We start from the raw sequence: 23,694 nt of genomic DNA, 5'->3' as shown, positions 1-23,694 counted from the left end.
GTTAACACTTGGGAAATTGAAATTCCACTAGTACTATAAATGTTCTCTTCTGTGTCACCCCTTTCCCCGACTCCAATGCCACAAGAATTCCACTGGGAACCGCAACTACTTCATGGGCCCAACAGGAGCCCACACTGGGTCATGAGGATTCACCCCCTACCGAGAAATAAACGAAAATACATCCGAGCTCAGGGCTGCGACCAGCAGAGGGAGGCAGGGAGCGGCTGCATACAGAAAAACGAAACTAGACCCTGGTTTCCCGGAATACAGAGGGATTCCCGGTCGCTCAGGGCAGAACAACAGGAAACAGATGCCGAGCCAGCAGAGGAGGTCCCAGCACCGGGAAAGTGAGCTACAGGGGAGATCCCAGCACAGACAGCGTGGTCTACAGAGAGGTCACAGAACCAAGAAAGGAGGCAAAACAACTCTTGCAATGCATGATGCACATTGAAATTTATTCAATTCACTGGCAGGACAGACCAAAGCTTCAGTACACAGTGAAATCTCTGCGGTATGTAAGATACAAGATATTTATTTATTAGTCACATGTACATCGAAACACAGTGAAATGCACCTTTTGCATAGTGTTCAGGGGACAACCCACAAGTGTCGCCACGCTACCGGTGCCAACATAGCATGCCCACAACTTCCTAACCTGTACGTCTTTGGAATGTGGGAGGAAACCAGAGCACCCGGAGGAAACCCACGCAGACACAGGGAGAACGTACAAACTCCTTACAGGCAGCGGCCGGAATTGAACCCAGGTCGCTGGCACTGTAATAGCGCTACGCTAACTGCTATCAGAGAATACCCTTGATATTATTGAAATGAGGCTTCAATGCCAATATTCTGGATACAACACCAATAGATATAGATAGATACGTTGTTCTGCACTGAATATAAAACTTTAAAAAACCGCAGATGATTAAAATCTGAAAACAGAAAAAGCTGAAAACATTCAGCAAGTCAGTCAGCATCTGTGGAGAGAGAAAAACAGTTCATGCTTGAGGTTGAAGTCCCTTCATCACAAGTGGGAAAGAGAGAAAACAAACCATCCGCTGGAGGAACTCAGCGGGTCGAGCAGCATCTGTGGGGGAAAGGAACTGACAATTTCACCCGAAACGTCGACAGTTCCTTTCCTTGCAGAGATGCTGTTCAACTCGCTGAGTTCCTCCGGCAGATTGTGTGTTGCCCTCCAGTCTGCAGGCTTTTGTCTCCCTGAGGGAGAAAACAAGTTCGCTTTGAGTGGGAGAGAAGTTGGGGAGAAGCAGGTTAAACAAAGGGAATATCTCTGATAGGGTGAGACTAGATCAATTCATGAGGCAGTTAGGGGCAGATCATGCTGCTTTGTCTGCATTGTGCTGCCAACAACAGGGCTGCGGGACATGCCCAACACACCAGTCTGCACCAGAGAGAGAGAAACGTCCAAGTCACAGATGGATGACTGGCAGACGGACAGTTCTGATACATGCAGAAAGAGGGTGACTTCACCAAAGTTGGAGAATTCAGTATTGAGTCCAGAAGGCTGCAACGTTCCCAGGTGCTGATCCTCCAGCTTGCATTTGGCCTCTTCACAGTGCGAAAGGTCACAGACCGACAGGATGGGGACACAAGGGACTGCAGATGCTGGAATCTGGAGCAGAAACAAGATGCTGGAGGGACTCAGGCAGCATCTGTGAGGGAAATGGACAGTCCACATTTCAGGTCGAGACCCATCAATCTCTCCATCAGGATGGGGGTGGGATGGGGATTTAACGGGAGAGGTAACGAGAAGCCCAGGATCCCTCCTGCTGAATAAATGCAGATACCCCACAACACAATCAGCCGATCTGTGTCTCGGCTCTCCAGTGTCAGGGAGGCCACACAGTGAGCACCAACTGCACGGCACGAGATTGGAGCAAGTGTACTTGAACCACTGCCTTTCCTTGCAGGACTGAGTGGGTCCCTGGATGGTGGGAAGAGGTGAAAGGACTGGTGCTGCTGAGTACGATGGGCAGTGATTAGTGGGGATGGACTAGTGGACCAGGGAGACGTAAATGGAGTGATCACCATGAGCTGCTGGAAGGGGAGGGGAATGTCTGCCTGGTGGCGGAACCTTGGAGGGGGCAGAAATGCAAAGGACATTCTGTTCTATGCAGAGATGGAGTGGAAGGTGAGACCAGCGGAGAGGGGGTCAGAGCAGAGGTGTGATCAAGGACTCTGCCCACAATGGCAGAGGGGAAGCCATGGTTCAGGAAGAAGGAAGACATTTCAGAGGCACCTGTGTGGAAAGTCTCATCAACAGAGCAAATGCAACAGACTGGAGCTACTGAGAGAATGCAATGGGATCCTTGCATAAGACAGGGTAGGAAGAAGTACAATCAAGGTAGCTTTGGCGGTCTGTGGGCTTGTAGTGGGTATGGGTGACCGGCCTGTCCCTGGGGTGGGCTTGTAGTGGGTGTGGGTGACCGGTCTGTCTCCTGAGGTGGGCTTGTAGTGGGTGTGGATGACCAGCCTGTCCCCTGACATGGAGACTGAGAGACCTAGAAAGGGAAGAGTCAGATGGATGGTGTGAAGATGGCAGCAGGGTGGACGTTGGCTGCAAAAGAGATGGAGATTGAGTTCAGGAAGCAGCACCATTGCAGTGGTCCATGTAGCAGAGGCTGGGGGAGGGGAACAAGGACTATTTCACGTATGGCACAAGAAGGTGTCGCTCGGTCCCGTCTGAGTGCCCACAGCTCCAGCTTTAATCTGGGGGGAGTGAGTGGAGTTGAAGAAGTTGTTCAAGGTGGGAACAGGTTCAGCCGGCAAATGAGTGGTACTGGTGGAGGGGATTTGGTTGGGTCTCCGTTCAAGGAAGAACCGCAGACAAAGCATCACAACCTGCCTCGTGAACCCCTCACGCGGCCCAACCTGCCTCGTGAACCCCTCACGCGGCCCAACCTGCCTCGTGAACCCCTCACGCGGCCCAACCTGCCTCGTGAACCCCTCACGTACTGTCCCGCAGACCATCCTGATGTGGGATGGAGGTGCAGAGGGACTGTACGTCCATGCTGAGGGTGAACCAGTTAAGGCCAAGGAACTGGAGAGTGTTGAAGAGCTGGAGGGCAACAAGAGGGTCAGTGACGTAAGTGGGGAGGGATAAGGGAGTCGAGGTAGGAAGAAACGTTTGGGTGGGGCAAGGACAGGCTGAACCAATGGGTCTGTCCCGAGAGCGCTGCTTGTCCATCCTGAATATTCAGGAGGACTCCACAGTCATGGTCATGGAGAGTGTGGATGGACCCCAAAGCAAAATCCTTCATCCTTCTCCACTCTTCTTTCTGCCAGTCCCAACAAACCTCCAGCAATGGAGAGCAAAACACTGTGCCACAAACATCACAGACACCCTCCTGTACAGTCACAACGAGACCCTACGCAAGTTTGTAGAACAGCAGCTCGTCCTCCGCCTGGGCCTGGTACAGCCTTCTGGACTCAACATCGAATTCTCCAACTTTAGGGAACTCGCTCTCTCTCTCTCCTTATATCAGAACTGCCCCTTTCCGTACATCATCCACGTGTTTTGCTCTCTCCATTAGTGTAGCCTGACCTGTTGGGCACATCCCACTGCTATGCTACAAGAAACACATAACACAGGCATAGAAGTAATCTGCTTCTAATTGACACATTAACCCATTTGGTCTCACCCTACCAGAGATATCCTCTTCACCCTATCCATCCCTCCCCAATCCTCTCTGCAACTTAACTGTTTCTCTCTCCACAGATGCTGCCTGACCTGCTGAGAATTTCCAGCATTGTCTGTTTATTTATTCCCAGGGCAGTCCCAATACTGTTGGAGGTGGCGTCTTTCAGAGGAGGACCTGCCTTCTATCTCAGGTAAACCCAGGAGAAGAGCAGGGGAGCCCTCCCTGGTATCCGGGCCAAATGTTTATACCTTGATAGAGATCGCAGGAAAAAAAAAGCTGATTATCACATTGTTTCTTTGTGACCACATTGGAAAAGTGCTTCACTGTGAAGGGCTCCCGAGGTTAGGGCCAGAGTTTAAGGACACTGGCAGATGTTGAGAGTTGTATCACAGTAGACCCAGAAGGCTGGGTGCATGGGCTCGGTGAAAGAGGCGCAGAACTGGTGGATGAGGGCCATCTGCTCGGTGACCCCGTAGAAGGTGAGTGTGCCGGCTGGGCAGTTCAGGCACACACCGATCCGCCCGTACCTCCCCACCTGCAGCCGCGTCTCCTCGTTGTTATGCCAGGCCGAGACGTTGTTGTACCAGAACTCCACGCACCAAGAGAAGGGGTTACGTCCCAGGATGCAGCAATTGTCCGACCCCTTCCTGCGGATCTGGGCATGGGTGATCCCAATCATGGCATCTCCATCATTTAGCTCCACCTCCCAGTAGAACTGGCCGGCACTCAGGGGCTCCCGGCACAGCACCTGGGAGCACACGTCAAACCTCTCAGGGCAGTGCTCATAGTCCTCTGACCTCGGGTAGATGTTGGTCACTCGCTGGTTGTCATCACTCAGGTACAGCTCCTTTTGCACCGTGCTGGGATCCAGCGACAGCTGGCAGCCATCTGCAGGACACACAGCTAGTCAGGCACAAGAAACATCTCAATCCTCACAGCAACCATCCCACATTGACAATGGTGACGCTCTACGCTCACTGGGGAGTGTCCCTGTGCAGAAGAGGAACAGAAAGGTTCTCCTCTCATCGGAGCAGAGGTAGCAGGGGAAGTGCCGGTGACATTCGGGAACTCAGCACCATTCAGGATAGAGCAGGAGTCGGCCATTCGGTCCCTCAAGCCTGCCCCGCCATTCAATATGTCCATGCCTGATCTACCCCAGGCCTCACCACCTCCTCTGTGCCTGTTCCCCATCACCCTCAATTCCCCGATCTTTCAAAACTTTCTCTGCTCCTCTTTAAATACCGCAGTTGATCGAGCCACCAGAGGGTCACCACTTTCCTCAAGAAGAAGAAATCCCTGCACACCTCAGTTTTAAATGACCGTCCCCTTATCCTCAAAGTCAATGTTGAGGTCCTGGGCTCAGCAACCTGCTCCAGACAGCCTCTCTATCACGGTCAAACATACATTTACCGTGTGAGGAAAGGTTGAACAGTTTCGGTCAACATTCTCTGGGGTATAGAACAATGAGAGGTGCTCTCACTGAAACACAAGATCCCCTGGGGGTTTGAGAGGGCAGTGCCCCCATCTGAGGATGTCTAGAACTGGGGATATAGTTTCAGAATAAAAAGCCACCACTGAGCGAACACAGAACAGCAGAGCACAGGAACAGGCCCTTCAGCCCACCATGTTGTGCCGAACCAATTAAACTAGTAATTAAAAACCTACTAAACTAATCCCTTCTGCTAACACAATGTCCGTATCCCTCCATTCCCTGCACATTCACGTGCCTATCTGAGAGCCTCTTAAACACCTCTATCATACCTGCCTCCACCACCACCCCTCGCAGCACATTCCAGGCACCCACTGCTCTCTGTAAAAAAAACTTAACCCACACATCTCCTTTAAACTTTCCCCCTCTCACCTTAAATGCATGTCCTCTAGTATTAGACATTTCGGCCCTGAGGAAAAAAGTACTGACTGTCTACCCTATCTATGCCTCTCATAACCCTATAAACTTCTATCAGATCTCCCCTCAGCCTCCGCTGCTCCAGAGAAAACAACCTAAGTCTGTCCAATCTCCTCTCATATCACGTGCCCTCCAACCCAGGCAGCATCCTGGTGAACCTCTTCTGCACCCTCCCCAAAGCCTCCACATCCTTCCTATAATGGGGCGACCATAATTGAATGCAATAGTCCAAATGTAGCCCAACCAGAGTTTTATGAAGTTCCCTTGGCAGACAGGTCCCAAACCAAGAAGCAGAGATTTGTTGGAAGGGTCACAACCCATTTTCACCCAGTAGGTGCTGTGGTCTGGAACTCACTGCCTGAAAGAGTGGGAGAGGTGGAAACCCTCCCCACATTTAAACAGGACTTGGATTGTACTTGAACCCGTGACCTACAGGGCCACAGACACGGTGCTGGGAATTGGGAGGGAGTTGGGCAAACCTTTACCGACTGGCACAGACATGATGGGCCGAACAGCCTCTTCCCGTGCCAAGGTCAACGTGAACCTTTGGAGTTCTCTATCCCAGACGCCTGTGAAGGCAGAGTCTTTTGTACTACAGAGGAGTCAATGATCAGGCAATGATGTGGCGCCAAGAACAGGTCAGATCTCCATGGCCATATATATAGTCCTGCGCCCAGTCCATGAGTATCACACAAAGGGACTCAGCGGGTCAGGCAGCATCTGTAGAGGGAAATGGACAGCTGACGTTTTGGTCTGAGACCCTACATCTGGACTGGAAATAGAGGGGAGATAGCCAGTATAAAATACCTCCTCTTTCTTTCCAGTCCAGATGAAGGGTCTCAACAGGAAACATTGACTGTCCGTTTCCCTCCACAGATGCTGCCCGACCCGCTGAGTTCCTGCAGCTTTTTGTGTGTTGCTCCAGATTTCCAGCATCTGCAGTCTCTTGTGCTCCTCGTCCTTGAGTGCCCACTCTGTGCATCTATCTCAGTGTTAAAATAGTGACAGGGTGCAGATTGTCTGCTCTGGGGTGACATACTCACTCTGCAGCAGGGATGGAAGGGCACTCAGTAGGACCATTTCAGTCTCTGAGCAACAGCAAAATCTGGAACCTGCTTGGAGTTGCCTTGAGCCTCAGTATTTAACCGAGTGCTTGTTTCCCACAAAAAGTAAACCTATTTCTGCATGACCTCCCCCCAACTCCTCCCCCCTCTCTCCAACACCCACATGCCCCATCTCATCCCTTTCCAACTGCCCCCACCACAACCCCCACGCACATCCTCTTCCCCAACCTCTCACACTACAACCTCTGCCACCTCTTCTCCCAGCTCAACCTGTTCCATCCCTCCAAACCCATCCCTGCCCTTTGCCCCTTTCCCTCAATGTGCTGTCTTGTCTCCCTGGGAACCCCTTCCCTAACCCCAACCTGGTGTGAACTGATGAGGCAAAATGTTACTCACACTGCAAGAGATCCTCCCGGCTCCTTGTTTCAGGAAGCAGTGGCTCTTCTTGGAGGGCTGCACTCACCGAAGGAGTCAGACTGGTTTCCTCCGCATCTGTGGAAGGTGGTAAACAGGTGGCTTCATGCAAAAGGATTCTGACTAACCAACACTCCCGATGCAGACAGCACGGGTCAGGGACAGAGCGAAGCTCTCCCTACACAGGGCCACTCTGCCTCAGTGACGTGCGTCTTGCATTTGCAGGTCTGCCTCTCTGAGAAGCAACGAGAGTTAGTTGATAATAAAAGCAATGTTGAGCTCTAGAGTTGCTCTTGATTTCAAGTGGAATCATTGAACCCAGACTGAAATACAGAGAGGCAGCTTTCTCACATTCAGGAGGAGAAGTGTGCTGATGTAAGTGAGCTGTAAGTGACCAAACTCCTTGCTATTACACAAAAGAAATCACTCAACTAAACTTTCTAATGTATTAAGGCAACTGCTCTGCACAGCTGGACACTGGGGTGAAGCTTGAATCGATCCAGTAGGACTCTGGAACATGGCTGTGTGGCTATCGATAGGCAGCTTGGCTGATTCCCCCAAGCAGTCAGTGTTCCCCAACCAGGCTCAAACATCAAGAGTGGTGAGGGAGGGAAGCGTCTTTAGGATCCTTCTCCAAACTCAGGCTGAGAAGGACCAAGAAGGGAAATGGAAGATGAGCACCACCTCCCAGAAGGGAACTGATGTTGCCGTTCAATGGTCTTCTGGCCAACAGACTCCACCTCGCCAATAGGATTTCCCTCAGGTCTGAGGAAGGATCGCTGACCTAAATCATTGACTGGTTTCTCTTGTTGTATGTGACATTGAGAAGGTCACATTTGGAGTATTGTGTTCCATTTTGGTCACCCTGTTACAGGAAAGATGCCATTAAACTGTAAAGGGTTCAGAGCAGATTTACGAGGATGTTGACAGGACTTGAGGGCCTGGGTTACAGGGAGAGGTTGGGCAGGCTAGGACTTTATTCCTTGGAGCATAGGAGATTGAGAGGTGACCTTATAGAGGTGTATAAAGTCATGAGGGGCATAGATAGGGTGAATGCACCTAATCTTTCTCCCCAGATTGCAGAATCAAGAACTAGAGGGCGTAGGTTTAAAGTGAGAGGGGAGAGATTTAATCGGAACCTGAGGGTTTACCTTGTCACCCAGTGGGTGGTACGTATCTGGAATGAATTGCCAGAGGAAGTGGTTGAGGCGGGTACAATATTTAAAAGACACTTGGACAGGTATCTGGATAGGAAAGGTTTGGAGGGATATGGGTCAAACACGGGCAAATAGGACTTGCTTAGATGGGCATCTTAGTTAGCATGGGTGAGTTAGGCTGAAGGGCCTGTTTCCGTGCTGCATGAGTCTATGACTCTTTCCACAGATGCTGCTTGACTGGCTGAGTTCTTCCAGCATCTGTGTTTCTTGTTTCTGTCTCCCTCTCTAACACCTCACACTGGGAGCTCCCTCACTTCATCAAGGAGTCAATGACTGAAAGAGCTCCCAGTGTAAGGTGCAACACACAGGCAGCAGTTGAGGACGTACGGTATGTACTCAGGATTTAGTTGACCCTCATCAACCTGGACAATTTACGTTGTTCAAGATCTCAGTGGGTGCTTTGGTTGACTGACCTGCTGAGCCAATGTTCTCCAGGTTCTTTGTCCAGGCAGTTTGGACGTGATCTTTGATCAGGGCGGAGAGCCGAGACACAGCTCTCTCCACCTTGCCAAGTTTAGCGTCCAGGCTGGTCGTTAATGGTGGCGAGGCAGGATTCTCTGCAATGTCGTTAAAATCCAGATACTCCTGTAAACAACAACAAAAAAAGGCTGGACTTTGCCCTCAGTAACCTAATTACCTACAGAGAATGCAGATAACAAACTCTACGTGCCAAGTTGGCACTGAACTTTACCGCAGGCCACCACAAGCACCACAACCACAAGGTACCATTAACAAAACCAGAGAACAATGAAAACAGATGATACCACCGTCGTGGGCCGTGTCTCAAACAGCGATGAGTCGGGGTACAGGAAGGAGATAGAGAGCTTGGTGACATGGTGACATGACAACAACCTTTCCCTCAATGTCATTGACTTCAGGAAAGGGGGCGGTGTGCATGCACCTGTCTACATCAACAGTGCTGAGGTTGAGAGGGTTGAGAGCTTGAAGTTCCTAGGAGTGAACATCACCAATAGCCTGTCCTGGTCCAACCAGGTAGATGCCACAGCCAAGAAAGCTCACCAGCGCCTCTACTCCCTCAGGAGGCTAAAGACATTTGGCATGTCCCCTTTGACCCTCACTAACTTTTATCGATGCGCCATAGAAAACATCCTATCTGGATGCATCATGCCTTGGTACGGCAACTGCTTTGCCTAAGACCGCAAGAAACTGCAGAGAGTTGTAGAAACAGCCCAGCACATCACGGAGACAAGCCTGCCCTCCTTGGACTCTTGTCTATACCTCTCGCTGCCTTGGTGAAGCAGCCAGCATAATCAAAGACCCCACCCACCCAGGTCATTCTCTCTCCTCTCCTCTCCCATCAGGCAGAAGATACAGGAGCTTGAGGGCATGTACCACCAGGCTCAAGGACAGCTTCTATCCCACTGTGATAAGACTATTGAAGGGTTCCCTTATATGTTGAGATGGACTCTAGACCTCACAAAATACCATGTTGTGACCTTGCACCTTATTGTCTGCCTGCAATGCACTTTCCCCGTAGCTGTGACACTTTACTCTGTACCCTTTTTTTCACCTGTACCACCTCAATGCACTCTGTACTAACTCAATGTATCTGCACTGTGTAATGAATGGATCTGTACAAATGGTATGCAAGACAAGTTTTTCACTGTACCTCGGTACAAGTGACAATAATGAACCAATACCAAAACACTCAGCAGGTCAGCAGCATCTGCGGAGGGAGAAACAGAGTTAATGTTTCAGGTTGAAGACCCCTTGTCAGAACTGGCAACAAGAGGAAACAAGTCAGATTCGAGAAGCAAAGGAGGTGGGTAAAGGGTGGATACGACAACGTGAATATCTCTGATATTGTGAGACGAGAGTTGTTGTGAGAATAAGCTGCTAATGGAACATCTGGTCAATTGGCAATGAGAGAGACAGACAGACAGAAAAGCAAAGGGACATTTAAAAGCTGTGGAATGCAGATCAGAGCTGGAGGAACTGTCCAGGAGATCAGACAGTGGGGGAAAACAAACTGAGAGACTATGACAGATGGATAACCAGCAGCATAACTGAACCAGTTCGCTGAATTTGATATCAAATCCAAAAGGCAGCAATGTGTCCATTGGACGACAATGTGTTCCTCAGTCCAGGAAAAGGCACCAGTCCAAAGCATTGAGCTTGGAGACAGCTCTCCACTGACAATGCATGACCTGCTGAGTGCTTTCAGCATTTTTGCTTCTTATTTCAGATTTCCGACCTCTGCAGATTTTTGATTTTCATACGATGTACCAGAGAGGTCAGTGGTGGCTCCGTGCAGTGCTGAGGGAATAGCCCACATTCAGGGAACCATGTGTGGAAATACGTGTCTGTGTGCTCCTCTCTGTGGGTCCATGTGTGTGCGCATGTGAGTGGCTGCATCTCTGTGTATGCACACTCAAACCGTGAAGGGAACTTGGCTACAGATAAGCCTGAAATCTTTCCTTCACGTGGTGTCTTCCCTCACTAATCCTCTCCGTAAACTCCTCCAAACCCACTGGAAGGGTAAGTGACCTGGCACAAAGCACCTGGTGCACGGGGCAGCAGTGAGCCCTGCCCTCCCATACACTTCCGAGTCCTGGACTACCTACAGCTGGCACCTCAAGTCTCCAGAAAAAATGCCATGAACAGTCTCCACAAAATCCTCCAAATTCACTGGGAAAAAATATCAGCAAGCCTCTGTCAGTGCCCACTCCCAGACCAACATTCCCATTGCCAAGGTTATACCCAGCACTCTGTAAAAAAAAAACTTACCCCTGACATCCCCCTTATACCTTCAATCACCTTAAAATTATGTCCCCTCGTGTTAGCCATTGTCACCCTGGGAAAAAGTCTGACTATCCACTCGATCTATGCCTCTTATCATCTTGTACACCTCTATCAAGTCATCTCTCATCCTTCTTCTCTCCAAAGAGAAAAGCCCTAGCTCATTCAACCCATCCTCATAAGACATGCACTCCAATACAGGCAACATCCTGGTAAATCTCCTCTGCACCCTCTCTAAAGCTTCCACATCCTTTCTATAATGAGGTGACCAGAACTGAACACAATACTCCAGGTGTGATTTAAACAGAGTTCTACAGAGCTGCAACATCACCTCACGGCTCTTGAACTCAATACCCTGACTAATGAAGGCCAACACTCCATACGCTGTAGCGACTCACCGCACCAACATCGAACCGGCTCCCGACGTCATCGGAGGCCCCAATCCAAGATAGCGCGGGGCCCTCCTTCTTCCCCAGCATTGGACTGGGAACGCCCGCATGCAGGAAGGTCAGGTGACCGGTGCGTGACGTCAGCGCGGGAACTGTAGTGCGGGAAGTTTTCGGCTATTAAAGGCGCACTGCGCCCCGGGTCGGCATTCGACCTCTGATTTCAAAACCAGCGACTCTGTGTCTTCATTTCGTGGTGTGTAGCTAGCCACTACAATGCCTTCTTAACAACCCTATCGACCTGCGTGGCAACCTTGAGGGATCTATGGACATGGATCCCAAGATCCCTCTGTTCCTCCACACTGCTAAGAGTCCTGCCATTAACCTTGTATTCTGCCTTCGAATTTGATCTCCTGAAGTGTATCACTTCACACTTATCTGGGTTGAATTCCATCTGCCACTTCTCAGCCCAGCTCTGCATTCTATCAATGTCCTGTTGAGTTTAGTTCAGCACTGTGTTCAGCACAGACATGGTGTGCCAAATGGCCTGTTCTTGTGCTGTACTGTTCCACATTCCCTGAATGTCAGAGCAAAAGAAAGAGACGAGGATTTGTGGAAACATGTAACGTCTGAATTACCTCCCATCCACACTTAAAGATTGGTTTAGATAGGTTAGTATTGGTATTGGTTTATTATTGTCACTTGTACCGAGGTACAGTGAAAAACTTGTCTTAAAAACTGATCGTACAGGTCAATTCATCACACAGTGCAGTTACACTGAGTAATATGTGGGAAACAGGTAATACATGATTGAACTGATGGGGGGGGGGGGGGGGGGGGGTGGGGGTCAGAGCTGGTGGAACCAATTCTGGAATTGGGGAATAGAAATTCCAATACACTCCTGGCTTAGGATCCTTTTGCATCTTGCTGTAATCGTAACATTAGTTGTGCTTGTAGTGGAAGTTATTTTAGTTTACTGCCATAAGCAGAGAGCTTTGGTGACTGCAGCCCCATGCCTCTCCTGTGTTGTACGATTTATTACCCGTGTGGAACCTTCATTATGGTAATCCCGCTGTTTAAACATCTATGGTATAATCGATTTGCAGGGTTTTATTTTCTTTTTGTTGTTATAACGTACTAATGAGGAATCAAGGGATGGAGTGTAAGGAGAGAATTAAATTTTACAGAAGTGATATTTGATTCCTCCTTGGTGTGTGCAGCGTGTAACACAACACAGGGTCAGCTCACAATGTGGGAATATTTTGAGAACCGACCAGAGTCCTGGCACACAGCCTTGGGAGCAGATAACGGTGAAACACATGGTTTTCTGCAAAACCTGATGTCTCTGTCTCTGGGTTATGTGCCTAGGCCCAAGGTCACAAGAGAAAATACCATGTACAATGGAAAGGTACTCGGGTAGAGGTTTTGAAGGTATTAAAAAAAGGGGTGCTACTCTATGCAAAACTGGAATCTCGCTTTAGGCTGGAGTAGTGACCAGTGCAAAGAGATAGGTCGATGCGGGAGAGCCAGAAAGAAAAAAAAACAGTAGAGGAGGCTGTCGGACACCTGGGGTTCCCTCTGGCGTTGGATTAGATCGGTTCATTGATCGATTGGTTGATAAGTATTCTGTATTTCAGTGAAGTGAGTAGTCTTTCTATAACCCCAATAAAGTCATTTTATTATAACTTTCAACAGTGCCTCCGTTGTTTGCAAATACCTCGCTGCTGAATCAGGAAAGGACAAGGAACGAATTTTAAAATATCTTCGTTGCACTCCCCCGGTGCCAGTGCTCCCTGGGGGGGCGGGGGTCAGCCCCCACCCCGCCGGCACTCCCACCTGTGAGATGGCGATGCTGTCATCGATCTGGGACAGAGCCTCCAGCCGCACTTTCTCCTGTCTCAGCTCCGTCCACTTCTGCTCCAGCTCCTTCCTGACTCGCTCGGCCCGGTTCAGCTCGGCCTGCCGCTCCCGCTCGATGAGCCCCACCACCTCCCTCTGCGCCGCCTCCACTGCGCCGATCAACTCGCTGAACTTGGCCAAGGTGTCGCCCTTCACCCGCTGGGTGGACTCCTGTAAGGAGAGGCACCGTCAACGTGCGCTGCCGTGGACGAGCCCAAGGTCCACACTGGGCCGGGCAGGACAGACCTGCGGAGATCTCCAGCAGTTTCAGGCGACGGCCTTTCCCTGGTTGCTGGGAGGTCTGGGACTCGGTGTTCCCCAGGGTCACTCCTCCGCCCACACTTCCCCCGGCACCATCACTCTCCCCTCCCTCCACAACCCCAACGCAGGCAATACCCGTATTACGGCAGTTCGAGTAACAGAAATTCGCCCTTAGCAAATTCACAAATCACCACCAAAAAACTCGAGGCAGGGAATAAAAATTCGCTTTCACGGAATTTGCGTGTCATTTTTATTTAAGCTCGCAGATGATGTGACTTCACGTTACGGAAAAATGGTGATACAGTTTTTTTAAATTTTACTTACAGTATGGTAACAGGCCCTTCCGGCCCAACGAGTCTGCACCGCCTATTTTAAACCCAAATTAACCTACCCGTACGTCTTTGGAATGTGGGAAGAAACCGGAGCACCCGGAGGAAACCCACGCAGACACGGGGAGAACGTACAAACTCCTTACAGACAGCGATGGGAATCGAACCCAGATTGCTGGTGCTGTAATAGCGTCGCTCTAACTGCCACGCTGCCATGCTGTGCATGCTAGGAAGACAACATCCCCTTCCCATAACACATGCCGTTTATCGCTCTCCACCACCCCCCATCCTCAACCACCCCAAACTTTCCAACTCCCCTCATGAACACAAGAGAACGCTGGAAACACTCGGCAGGTCGGGCAGCGTCTGCGCAGAGAGGAACAGTTACCGTCTTCAGCCAGAGACCCTCCCATGACAGAGACTCCAGCAGCACCTTCTCCTGATCTGGCTCAGCTCAGGCACCTATTCCCACCCGACAAACCTCACCACCTCCGAATCTTCGGCCTGAAGCATTAACTCTGTATGTTTCTCTCTTTCCCCTCAGACGCTGTCTGACCCACTGAGCATTTCCAGCTTTTGTCTCTATTTCTGGTAGTTTTGGATTTTTATTACTATTTCCCACCCCCTCACCACCATTGTCAGTCACTCACCCTCTCTCATCACCAGTAGGTTCATCATCTCCCCAGTCACCACTACCCCTCCAACTGACTGCTGACTTGCTTCTGGTTAGTATCACTCAACCAGTGACCAGTCAGTTACCCCCAGCCAGGTTTAATTCCACCTGGTCATCAACGAACATACCTCCCATACGGTAAGATGGACTCTTAACCTCACAATCTACCTCATCATGGCTCTTGCACCTTATTGTCTGCCTGCACTGCACTGTCCAAGTGACTGTAACATTTTATCCTGCACTCCATTACTGTTTTCCTTCTGGAGCACTACGATGTATTTATGCATGAAATAATTTGTCTGGATGGCTTGCAAACTAAAGCTTCTCAGTGGTGATCCGTCTCTGGGGCGAGCTGCCGGAGGTGGTGGTTGAGGCAGGTACATTAACATTTCAAAGGTACTTGGACAGGTCCATGGATTGGAAAGGCGTGGAGGGATATGGGCCAAACGCAGGCAAACGGGACCAGCTTAGATGGGAATCTTGGTCAGCATGGACCAGTTGGGCCGAAGGGCCCGTTTCCATGCCACCAGACAACAATAAACCAATTACCAATCAGTTTCACTCCTCTCAGTTACACTTACATCTGACACTCACTCCACGGTCAGTGTTGTATGCTCGTAACCGATTACTCCCACTCACTATCATCTCACTCCCTGGGATGGGTCAGTTTACCGTGGCTAGCTTTGCTCCTTCTGTGGGACCAGTTGAAGAAGTTACTGATGGCGGTTGCACCAGACACTCACCTTAATGCAGTCGATGTTTTGAATCCACTTTCCAATCTCATTGGCTGTGCTTTGTAAATGTTCCTCCAGTTCCCTCTTCCGTTGCATGATCAGCTTCTGCACAGAATTAAGAGTGAGCACCGTCTGCACACCAGCTGACCACATCCCCATTCAACCATGCTCCACGCATTAAAACCAAGTCACACCGCACCAGTAAAAAATCTTCCCAACCGCGCCCCCCCCCCCCGCACATACGGGAAGGTATCTCACTCCTTCCTGCTGAGATGTTCTGCCCGAGTTGAAGCCAAGTTACCTTTGTTTTTGAAATGATCACGCGAGGTACTACATCTATTTGAAAGGGTCTGATTACCAGTGCACGCACAACAATAACTTGCATTTATACTGTGGTCACAGGATTAGATGTACAATTCTTCACAAACCTCTCAGGGTTGAGCTTAACTATTGCCCAAACCAAAAATTACTTCCTTGAAAAATAACTGCTACTAATCTTTACCTAGATCTCACACCCATACCTCATCTCTGATCCTGACCCAAATTCTAACAGCTCTCCAATCCCAATACTGTGCTGTACGTGAACTGACCACCACCCCAACCCAACCTTTCAATGGTGCCCCCACCTTAAAATACAAGTCGCTCCACACCTTTCTGCTAGTTTTCCAGTGCTCAGCCTCATCCCCTCTCTGCTTGGAGGTCTTCTCCCATACTACAGCCCACCCACTCAGCACCCGCCCTACTCCAGCCCTGCTCCCTCAGGACTCTCCCCACCCCCCCCCACCAAAACTCCAGGCTCTGTCTCCGAGCCCCTCACCTGTCTGGGTCCCTACCTGACTCCCTCCTTACTAATCCCAACCATTTCCCTCCAGAGCACCCCCACCAGACCTAGACCCTGCTCATTCCCACATCTGACAACTCATCTATAAACCACCCCTACCCCCCCACAACTGGGATCTGCAGCCCCCTCTCACCTTCGCAGACCCTGCCTACACCCATTCCCAGGATTACTCCTTGCCCCAGGGACAGCCCTTCTCTTCCATCCCCTCCCCACACGGGGGCACCCCAGACACCCTCGACCTCAGACCCCACACCCCGAGGCCCTGTCATCACCCCGGGACACACCCCAGACCCTCCACCCTTACACCCCCACCCCCTCAGACCTCACACCCCGAGGCCCTGTCACCACCCCAGGACACACCCCAGACCCTCCACCCTTACACCCCCACAGACCCCACACCGTGAGACTTTCTCACACCCAAGGACACACAAACCCCAGACCCTCTCCCTCCACCCTTACACCCCCACCCCCTGAGACCCCACACCACCCCGGGACACACAGACCCCAGACCCTCCTCCTTACACCCCCCACCCCCTCAGACCCCATACCCTGAGACCCTCTCACCACCCTGGGACTCGCACCCCCCAGACTCCCCCCCCCCACACCCCTCCCGCTCAGAACCCCCAGAGATGCTCCCCCCAATCCCCACTATTTACACCCTCTGCTCTCCCCCCAACACCCTCAGACCCTCCCCCTCCTCAGACCCTCCTCTCTCCAGCCTCACAGCCCCTCTCCCTTCAGACCGCAGACCCTCCCCTCACCTGTCTGCGGGCCGCCTCCTCCTCCACCGTGCTGACCTGGTGGTCGCGGTGGTCGCGCAGGGCGCACACCCAGCACAGGCAGCGGCGCTCGGTGCGGCAGTAGCTCTCCAGCGGCTTGCCGTGGGCGGGGCAGCGGCGCAGCCCCAGGTCGCGGAGCGGCGGCGCCAGGCGGTGGTGGCGGAAAGCCGGGCTCTGGCGGTGCGGCTGCAGGTGGCCCCGGCAGTAGGAGGCCAGGCACTGCAGGCAGGAGCGCTCGGCCTTCAGCGGCTGCTGGCGGGGGCACGAGTCGCAGGGCACGTCCCCGGGCCCGGCGGCGGCGGCCGGCGGCGAGCCCTGCGCCAGGCCGCGCACGATCTGCGCCAGCAGCGTGCTGGTGCCGAGCCACGGCCGCGGCTCGAAGCTGCGCCGGCAGCTCGGGCAGCTGCAGCCGCCGGCGCCGCGCTGCTGCACCTCCCAGTGGCGGCCGATGCACGGCCGGCAGAAGCTGTGGCCGCACGGCAGCGTCACCGGCTCGCTCAGCAGCTCCAGGCAGATGGGGCAGGTCAGGCTGTCCCGGGCCAGCGACACGGTGGCCGTGGCCATCACTGCCTCCCTGCTCCGAGCCCAGCGGCAGGCGAAAGTGAAAGCGGGGCGGGCGGCTCACAGCTTCTCCCCTCCCCCACCCTTATCTCCTCCCCCCCTCCCCCCCCCCACCCTTATCTCCTCCCCCCCTCCCCCCCCACCCTTATCTCCTCCCCCTCCCCACCCCTCATCTCCTCCCCCACCCCTCCTCCCACATCTCCTCCCCCCTCCCCTCCCCCACATCACCTCCCCCCCCACATCTCCCTCCCCTCCCCCACATCTCCCCCTCCCCTCCCCCACATCTCCTCCCCCTCCCCTCCTCCCACATCTCCCCCTCCCCTCCCCCTCATCTCCTCCCCCTCCCCTCCCCCACATCTCCTCCCCCTCCCCCACATCTCCTCCCCCTCCCTCCTCCCACATCTCCTCCCCCCTCCCCCACCTCTCCTCCCCCCTCCCCCACATCTCCTCCCCCTCCCCTCCTCCCACATCTCCTCCTCCCCTCCCCCACATCTCCCCCCTCCCTCCCCCCCCACATCTCCCCCCTCCCTCCCTCCCCCCCCCACATCTCCCCCCTCCCTCCCTCCCCCCCCCACATCTCCCCCCCACCTCTCCCCCCCTCGCCCCACATCTCCTCCCCTCCCCCCACATCTCCTCCCCCCTCCCCACATCTCCTCCCCCCTCCCCTCCCCCCACATCTCCTCCCCCCTCCCCTCCCCCCACATCTCCTCCCCCTCCCCTCCCCCCACATCTCCTCCTCCCCTCCCCCACATCTCCTCCCCCTCCCCTCCCCCCACATCTCTTCCCCCTCCCCTCCCCCCACATCTCCTCCCCCTCCCCTCCCCCCACATCTCCTCCCCCTCCCCTCCCCCCACATCTCCTCCCCCTCCCTCCCCCCACATCTCCTCCCCCTCCCCTCCCCCCACATCTCCTCCCCCTCCCTCCCCCCACATCTCCTCCCCCTCCCTCCCCCCACATCTCCTCCCCCTCCCTCCCCCCACATCTCCTCCCCCTCCCTCCCCCCACATCTCCTCCTCCCCCCCCACATCTCCTCCCCCCTCCCCTCCCCCCACATCTCCTCCTCCCCTCCCCCCACATCTCCTCCTCCCCTCCCCCCACATCTCCTCCTCCCCTCCCCTCCCCCCACATCTCCTCCCCCCTCCCCTCCCCAGCTTATTTTTGTCATGGACCCGCGCTGGGTGGAACGGCCACGACAACCGGCGCTTAGCAGCGGAGACTTAATTTAACAGAAAATATACAAAACTTCCCCACCCCATCTCCTCCCCTCACTCCCTCCCTACCCCCATCTCCTCCCCTCCTTCCCTCCCCACCCCCTTCCGTCCCTCCATCATCTCTTCCCTCCCTCCTCCCTCCATCCACCCCATCTCCTCCCCCCTCCCTCTACCGTCCCTCCATCTCCTCCCCTCCCTCCCTCCATCCACCCCATCTCCTCCCCACCCATCTCCCTCCTCACCCCCATCTCCTCCCCCTCCCTCCCTACCCCCATCTCCTCCCCTCCTTCCCTCCACACCCCCTTCCGTCCCTCCATCATCTCCTCCCACCCTCCTCCTCCCCTCCCTCCCCATCTCCTCCCCTCCCTCCCCCCCCCACTCGCTGCCCTCCCACATCTACCAACCCCGTCAATTCGCAGCACTCCCATCACCCCCACCCACCCACTGCACCTCACCCTCCCCCACCTCCCGTCACACTCAATTACAATGCTAACCTCTCCCCCCACCTCCTCCCCCCCCATGCATCTGCGCTCACTGCAGCCCCAAACAACCCCCCCCCCTCCCTCCCTCCCTCCCTCCCTCCCTCCCTCCCTCCCTGCACCCCCCCCCCCCCCCCCTCACTCACACACTCCTCTCCCTGCATCTATCCCGTTCACTGCTCCCCGCCGGGTTACTCGTGCGGATGTGGTCACCAGTTCTTGCTCCTCGTTTACTGGGCCATTGAATCAACCAAATTTCAGACACCCCGTGTATCGGCCCAGACACGTCAACTTCCGCCGCTGCAGAGCATCGGTGATCGGGCGATTGATTTGTATAAGGACTTTATCACTGTGGGGCTGATGTGTGTGATTTCAGATTACCGGTGTGTTTACATTTGAACCCCAGGGTGGGAATGTCCGGTAGTTTAACCACTTTACCACCGCAGTAGTTGGGGGTTGCAGGGCGAGCAATCAGATGACCATCTGACAGTCATCTGGATGTGCCAGATGTGTGCACTTCGCCCAGCTGGGAGCCGAGGTGACCGCCCGCTCTCTCCAGCTCCCGTCCAAGTGTAACGCGCGCAGGCAGTTTCAACCGGTTGCGGCTGAGATCTCACCTCAAAAGAGCTGAGTGTTCAAAATCCAGAAGGCTGTTCACCCTCCGCCGCCGACTAAACGTTCATTGCACAGGTCTCTGTTCGGAGCGGACGCGGATTCTCGCTGCGTTTCGTCACGGTGTACTTCAGGATTATGCGCTGTGGTTCTGTGAACGTCTGAAGCTGGCGGCCGCTCATGGGACAAAATAAAATTATAAGGGGCCGTCCAGTGGCGTCTGAAGTTCTGGCGGCAGCAGCTGAAATGGAAAATGAAAGAACTGAGATGTGTTGTGGGAACGTTTAAGAGAAGGAACGAGTTCTGATGGTTCAACAGCTGTCCATGAGTTTATTGGAACTGCTGTCTAAACACCTTGTTGTCACCTTGCACCTTGCTGCACTGCACTTCCTCTGTAGCTGTGACACTTTACTCTGTACTGTTATTGTTTTTACCTGTACTACATCAATGCACTCTGTACTAACTCAGTGTAACTGCACTGTGTAATGAATTGACCTGTACGATCAGATGCAAGACAAGTTTTTCACTGGACCTCGGTACAAGTGACAATAATAAACCAATCCCAATACCAATCCACTCTGTACTTTTTCCAGTGCAACCACAAGTCTACCGTAATATTTGTGATCAGAACTGTTCAAAATATTCAAGTTGTGACCCACCTAAGTGTTGAACTAATTCTAGATTAGTCTCTCTGTTCTTACATGATGTGCCATGTTTAATCAAAGAAAGCATGTTGCTATGTCTTTTTACCCACCTCGTGATAGTTCTTTAACCTTTACAGATCTGTGGATATACATTCCAAACTGCCTCTGTCACTCCACATCTGACTTGGTAATTGTATGTCTCTGCACTGTGTTGCTGCCGCAGAACAACACATTTCATGACATACAAGTCAGTGATAATAAACCTGATTCTGATTTTGATTCTTGTTATAATCTCTGAATGCATCACCTCCCACTTTTCTGAGCTGCATTTTTGCCATCTGATGTCTATGGTTTCCTGCATAACAGGAAGACTGGAGGGTGGCTAACGTTGTGCCTTTATTTGAGAAGGGCTGCAAGGACGAGCCAGGGAACGACAGAGAGGTGATGAGAAAGTTGCTGGAGGGGATTCTGAGAGACAGCATCTATCTGCATTTGGAAAGGCAGGGACTGATTAGGGATGGTCAGCATGGCTTTGTGCATGAAAAATTGTGCATTGTGCACTTTCTCTGTAGCTGTGACACTTTACTCTGTACTGTTATTGTTTTTACCCGTACTACCTCAATGCACTCTGTACTAACCCAATGTAACTGCACTGTGTAATGAATTGACTTGTATGATTGGTATGCAAGACAAGTTTTTCACTGTACCTTGGTACAAGTGACAATAATGAACCAATACCAATACATGTGAAATGTCCCATGAATTTAATCACATTTTTGAGGAGGTGACCAAGAAGATGGATGGGGGGGGGGGGGTGTAGATGCTGGACTTTAGCAAGGCTGGGACTGTCTTCCCTGGAGCAAAGGAGGCTGAGGGATGAACTTGTGAAGTTTCATAAAATCATGAGGAGCATAGATAAGGTGAATGGTTGTGATCTTTTTCCCAGGGTCAAGGAGTCTAAAACTAGAGGGCATAGGTTTAAGGTGAAAGGGGCTAGATTTAAAGAGGATTTGAGGGGCAAGTTTTTACAGAGGGTGGTGGGTATTGTTACGGACTCAGTGAATGTCCCTTTAAGATAGAGAGTGTGTGTGTATTTGTGTGTGTGGCGTGCTTACATCAATAGAAGATAAAGGACATAATGACGTTGTAGAAGAAGAGAGAGAGAAGGGAGAGAGACACCAGCCTGCTAGTTTTCTCTATCGATGGATGAGAAACTATAACTGTGTCTGCCACTGAAATCCATGTATGGAAGTTGGAAGTAATCCGGTGGAGTTCACTTTGTTGCTGACCTGTAGAAGGAAACAGGTATTTGTGTGGACGACCACGATTTGGATGCTGTTCGGGGTGATGAAGTCACTACCGAGTAAACACTGAAGTGTCGTTTGGGTTCCATCGTGGAACATTTGGATTTCGTAATCATTCTCCCTATGTTTCTCTACGTCTACGTCTTCAGACAACGGTGGTTGTTGAAGAAGCCCTTGCTCATGTTTCACCTTATGGCTTGCGGAACTGAACTTTAAGAACCATTCTTGAACTTGGAGTTTGGGACTTTGTCACACACACACACAAAGAGTTTAGTTTTGGGGTTAACGTTCAAGGTTTAACATTTTTGAATTCTAACATACTAACATTTTTACTTTTATTTTACATATTATCATAAGTAGTGATTAATAAAATAGTTTTTAACACTGAATCATGCTCAGTGTGTTTCTTTTGTTGCTGGTTCGTGACAGTATATGGAGCGAGCTGCCAGAGGAAGTGGCAGAGGCAGATATACTTACAATGTTTAAAAGACGCTTGGACAAGTACATGGCTAGCAAAGGTTTAGAGGGACATGGGTCAAATGCGGGTAAATGGGATTGGCTCGGGAACACACATTGGTCAGCATGGATGAGTTGGGCCAAAGGGCCTGTTCCTGTGTTGCATGACTCCATGACTCTCTCATCCTGGTAGGTTTCTGCTGGACTTTACAAAGACCAGCACCTAATCTTCTGTCTGGGCTCAGTATCGAATTGTCCAGCTTTAGGTAACTAACTCTTTAGTGTCACCCTCTGTAGCACAGAAACAGGTCCTTTGGCCCATCTAGTCCATGCCGACCTGATCTACTGCCCAGTCCCATCCACCTGCACCCGGATCATATCCCTCCAAACCCCTCCCATCCATGTACCTACCCAAAATTAAATCCCTCTTAAATGTTACAATTGAACCCCCATCCACCACTTCCACTGGCAGCTTGTTCCACACTCACACCACCCTCTGAGTGAAGAAGTTTCCCCTCAGATATCCCTTAAATATTTCACCTTTCACCATAAACTTATGCCCTCTAGGTCTAGTCTCACCCAACCTTGGGGGAAAAAGCCTGCATGCATTCACCCTATCTATCTTGTATAATTTTGTATACCTCCATAAGTTATCCCCTCATTCTCCTGCACTCCAGGGAATAAAGTCCTAACCATTTCCACCTTTCCCTATAACTCAGGTGCTCAAGTCCCAGCAACATCCTTGTAAATTTTCTCTGCACTTTTTCAAGCTTATTGATATCTTTCCTGTAGGTAGGTGACCAGAACTGCACACAATGCTCCAAATTCAGCCTCACCAACATCTGGTACAATTTCAACATAACTTCCCAACTCCTAACCTCAATGCCCTGACTTATGAAGGCCAAAGTGCCTGAAACCCTCTTTACAACCCTATCTACCTGTGATGCCACTTTCAAGGAACTATGGATCTGTATTCCCAGGTCCCTCTGTTCTACCGCACACCTCAGAACCCTACCATTCACTGTGTAAGTCTTACCCTGGTTTATCCTCCCAAAGTACATCACCTCACACTTGTCTGCATTAAATTCCATCTGCCATTTCTCAGCCCATGTTCCTAGCTGGTCCAGATCACGCTGCAAGCTTTGATAGTCTTCCTCGCTGTCCACTACGCCCCCAATCTTGGTGTCATCTGCAAATTTGCTGATCCAGTTTACCACATCATCATCTAAATCATTAATATAGATGATAAACAACAACAGATCCAGCACTGATCCCTGCGGCACACCACAGGTCTACAGCGGATGCCATCTCCCTGGCCCTACACTCAGCTCTGGAGCATCTGGACAGTAAAGGCACCTACGTTGGACTATTGTTTATTGACTACGTATCTGCCTTCAATACAATAATCACAAGCAAGCTTGTCACCAAACTCTGAGACCTAGGACTCAACACCTCCCCCTGTAACTGGATCCTTGACTTTCTAACAAACAGACCACAATCAG

General features: G+C 51.8%; 1 protein-coding gene across 2 annotated transcripts; it reads right to left on the bottom strand.

The window, feature by feature from the left end:
• Window positions 1-436: 436 nt before the first annotated feature.
• Window positions 437-17,631, bottom strand: LOC127568672 (tripartite motif-containing protein 16-like). 2 transcript variants are annotated; one of them, XR_007956053.1, is made up of 7 exons: window positions 16,908-17,631; window positions 15,315-15,410; window positions 13,246-13,479; window positions 8,677-8,848; window positions 7,029-7,124; window positions 2,953-4,550; window positions 437-2,922 (listed from the first exon to the last, which is right to left on the bottom strand). XR_007956053.1 is itself a non-coding variant. In XM_052012687.1 (6 exons), exons 1-6 carry the CDS (start codon window positions 17,487-17,489, stop codon window positions 4,018-4,020), a joined length of 1,713 nt encoding a protein of 570 aa, XP_051868647.1. In that variant the 5' UTR covers window positions 17,490-17,631; the 3' UTR covers window positions 437-4,017. The 2 variants fall into 2 exon arrangements, 1 of the variants encoding a protein (XP_051868647.1); XM_052012687.1 differs by having other exon boundaries at window positions 437-4,550.
• Between the last annotated feature and the right edge of the window lie 6,063 nt (window positions 17,632-23,694).

This window comes from Pristis pectinata, chromosome 3 (genome assembly GCF_009764475.1).
Source record: "Pristis pectinata isolate sPriPec2 chromosome 3, sPriPec2.1.pri, whole genome shotgun sequence".
Taxonomy (NCBI): Eukaryota; Metazoa; Chordata; class Chondrichthyes; order Rhinopristiformes; family Pristidae; genus Pristis; species Pristis pectinata.
This window is presented reverse-complemented; position numbering and strand designations above follow the sequence as displayed.

Bases quoted from the DNA above. Each gene is read 5' to 3' on its own strand.
- LOC127568672 (XM_052012687.1), bottom strand. From the start codon at position 17,489: ATGGCCACGGCCACCGTGTCGCTGGCCCGGGACAGCCTGACCTGCCCC. The intron at 15,411-16,907 runs GTGAGGGGAGGG...AATTCTGTGCAG, and splicing joins AGGAGGCGGCCCGCAGACAG to AAGCTGATCATGCAACGGAA. The intron at 13,480-15,314 runs GTGAGTGTCTGG...CTCTCCTTACAG, and splicing joins AAAACATCGACTGCATTAAG to GAGTCCACCCAGCGGGTGAA.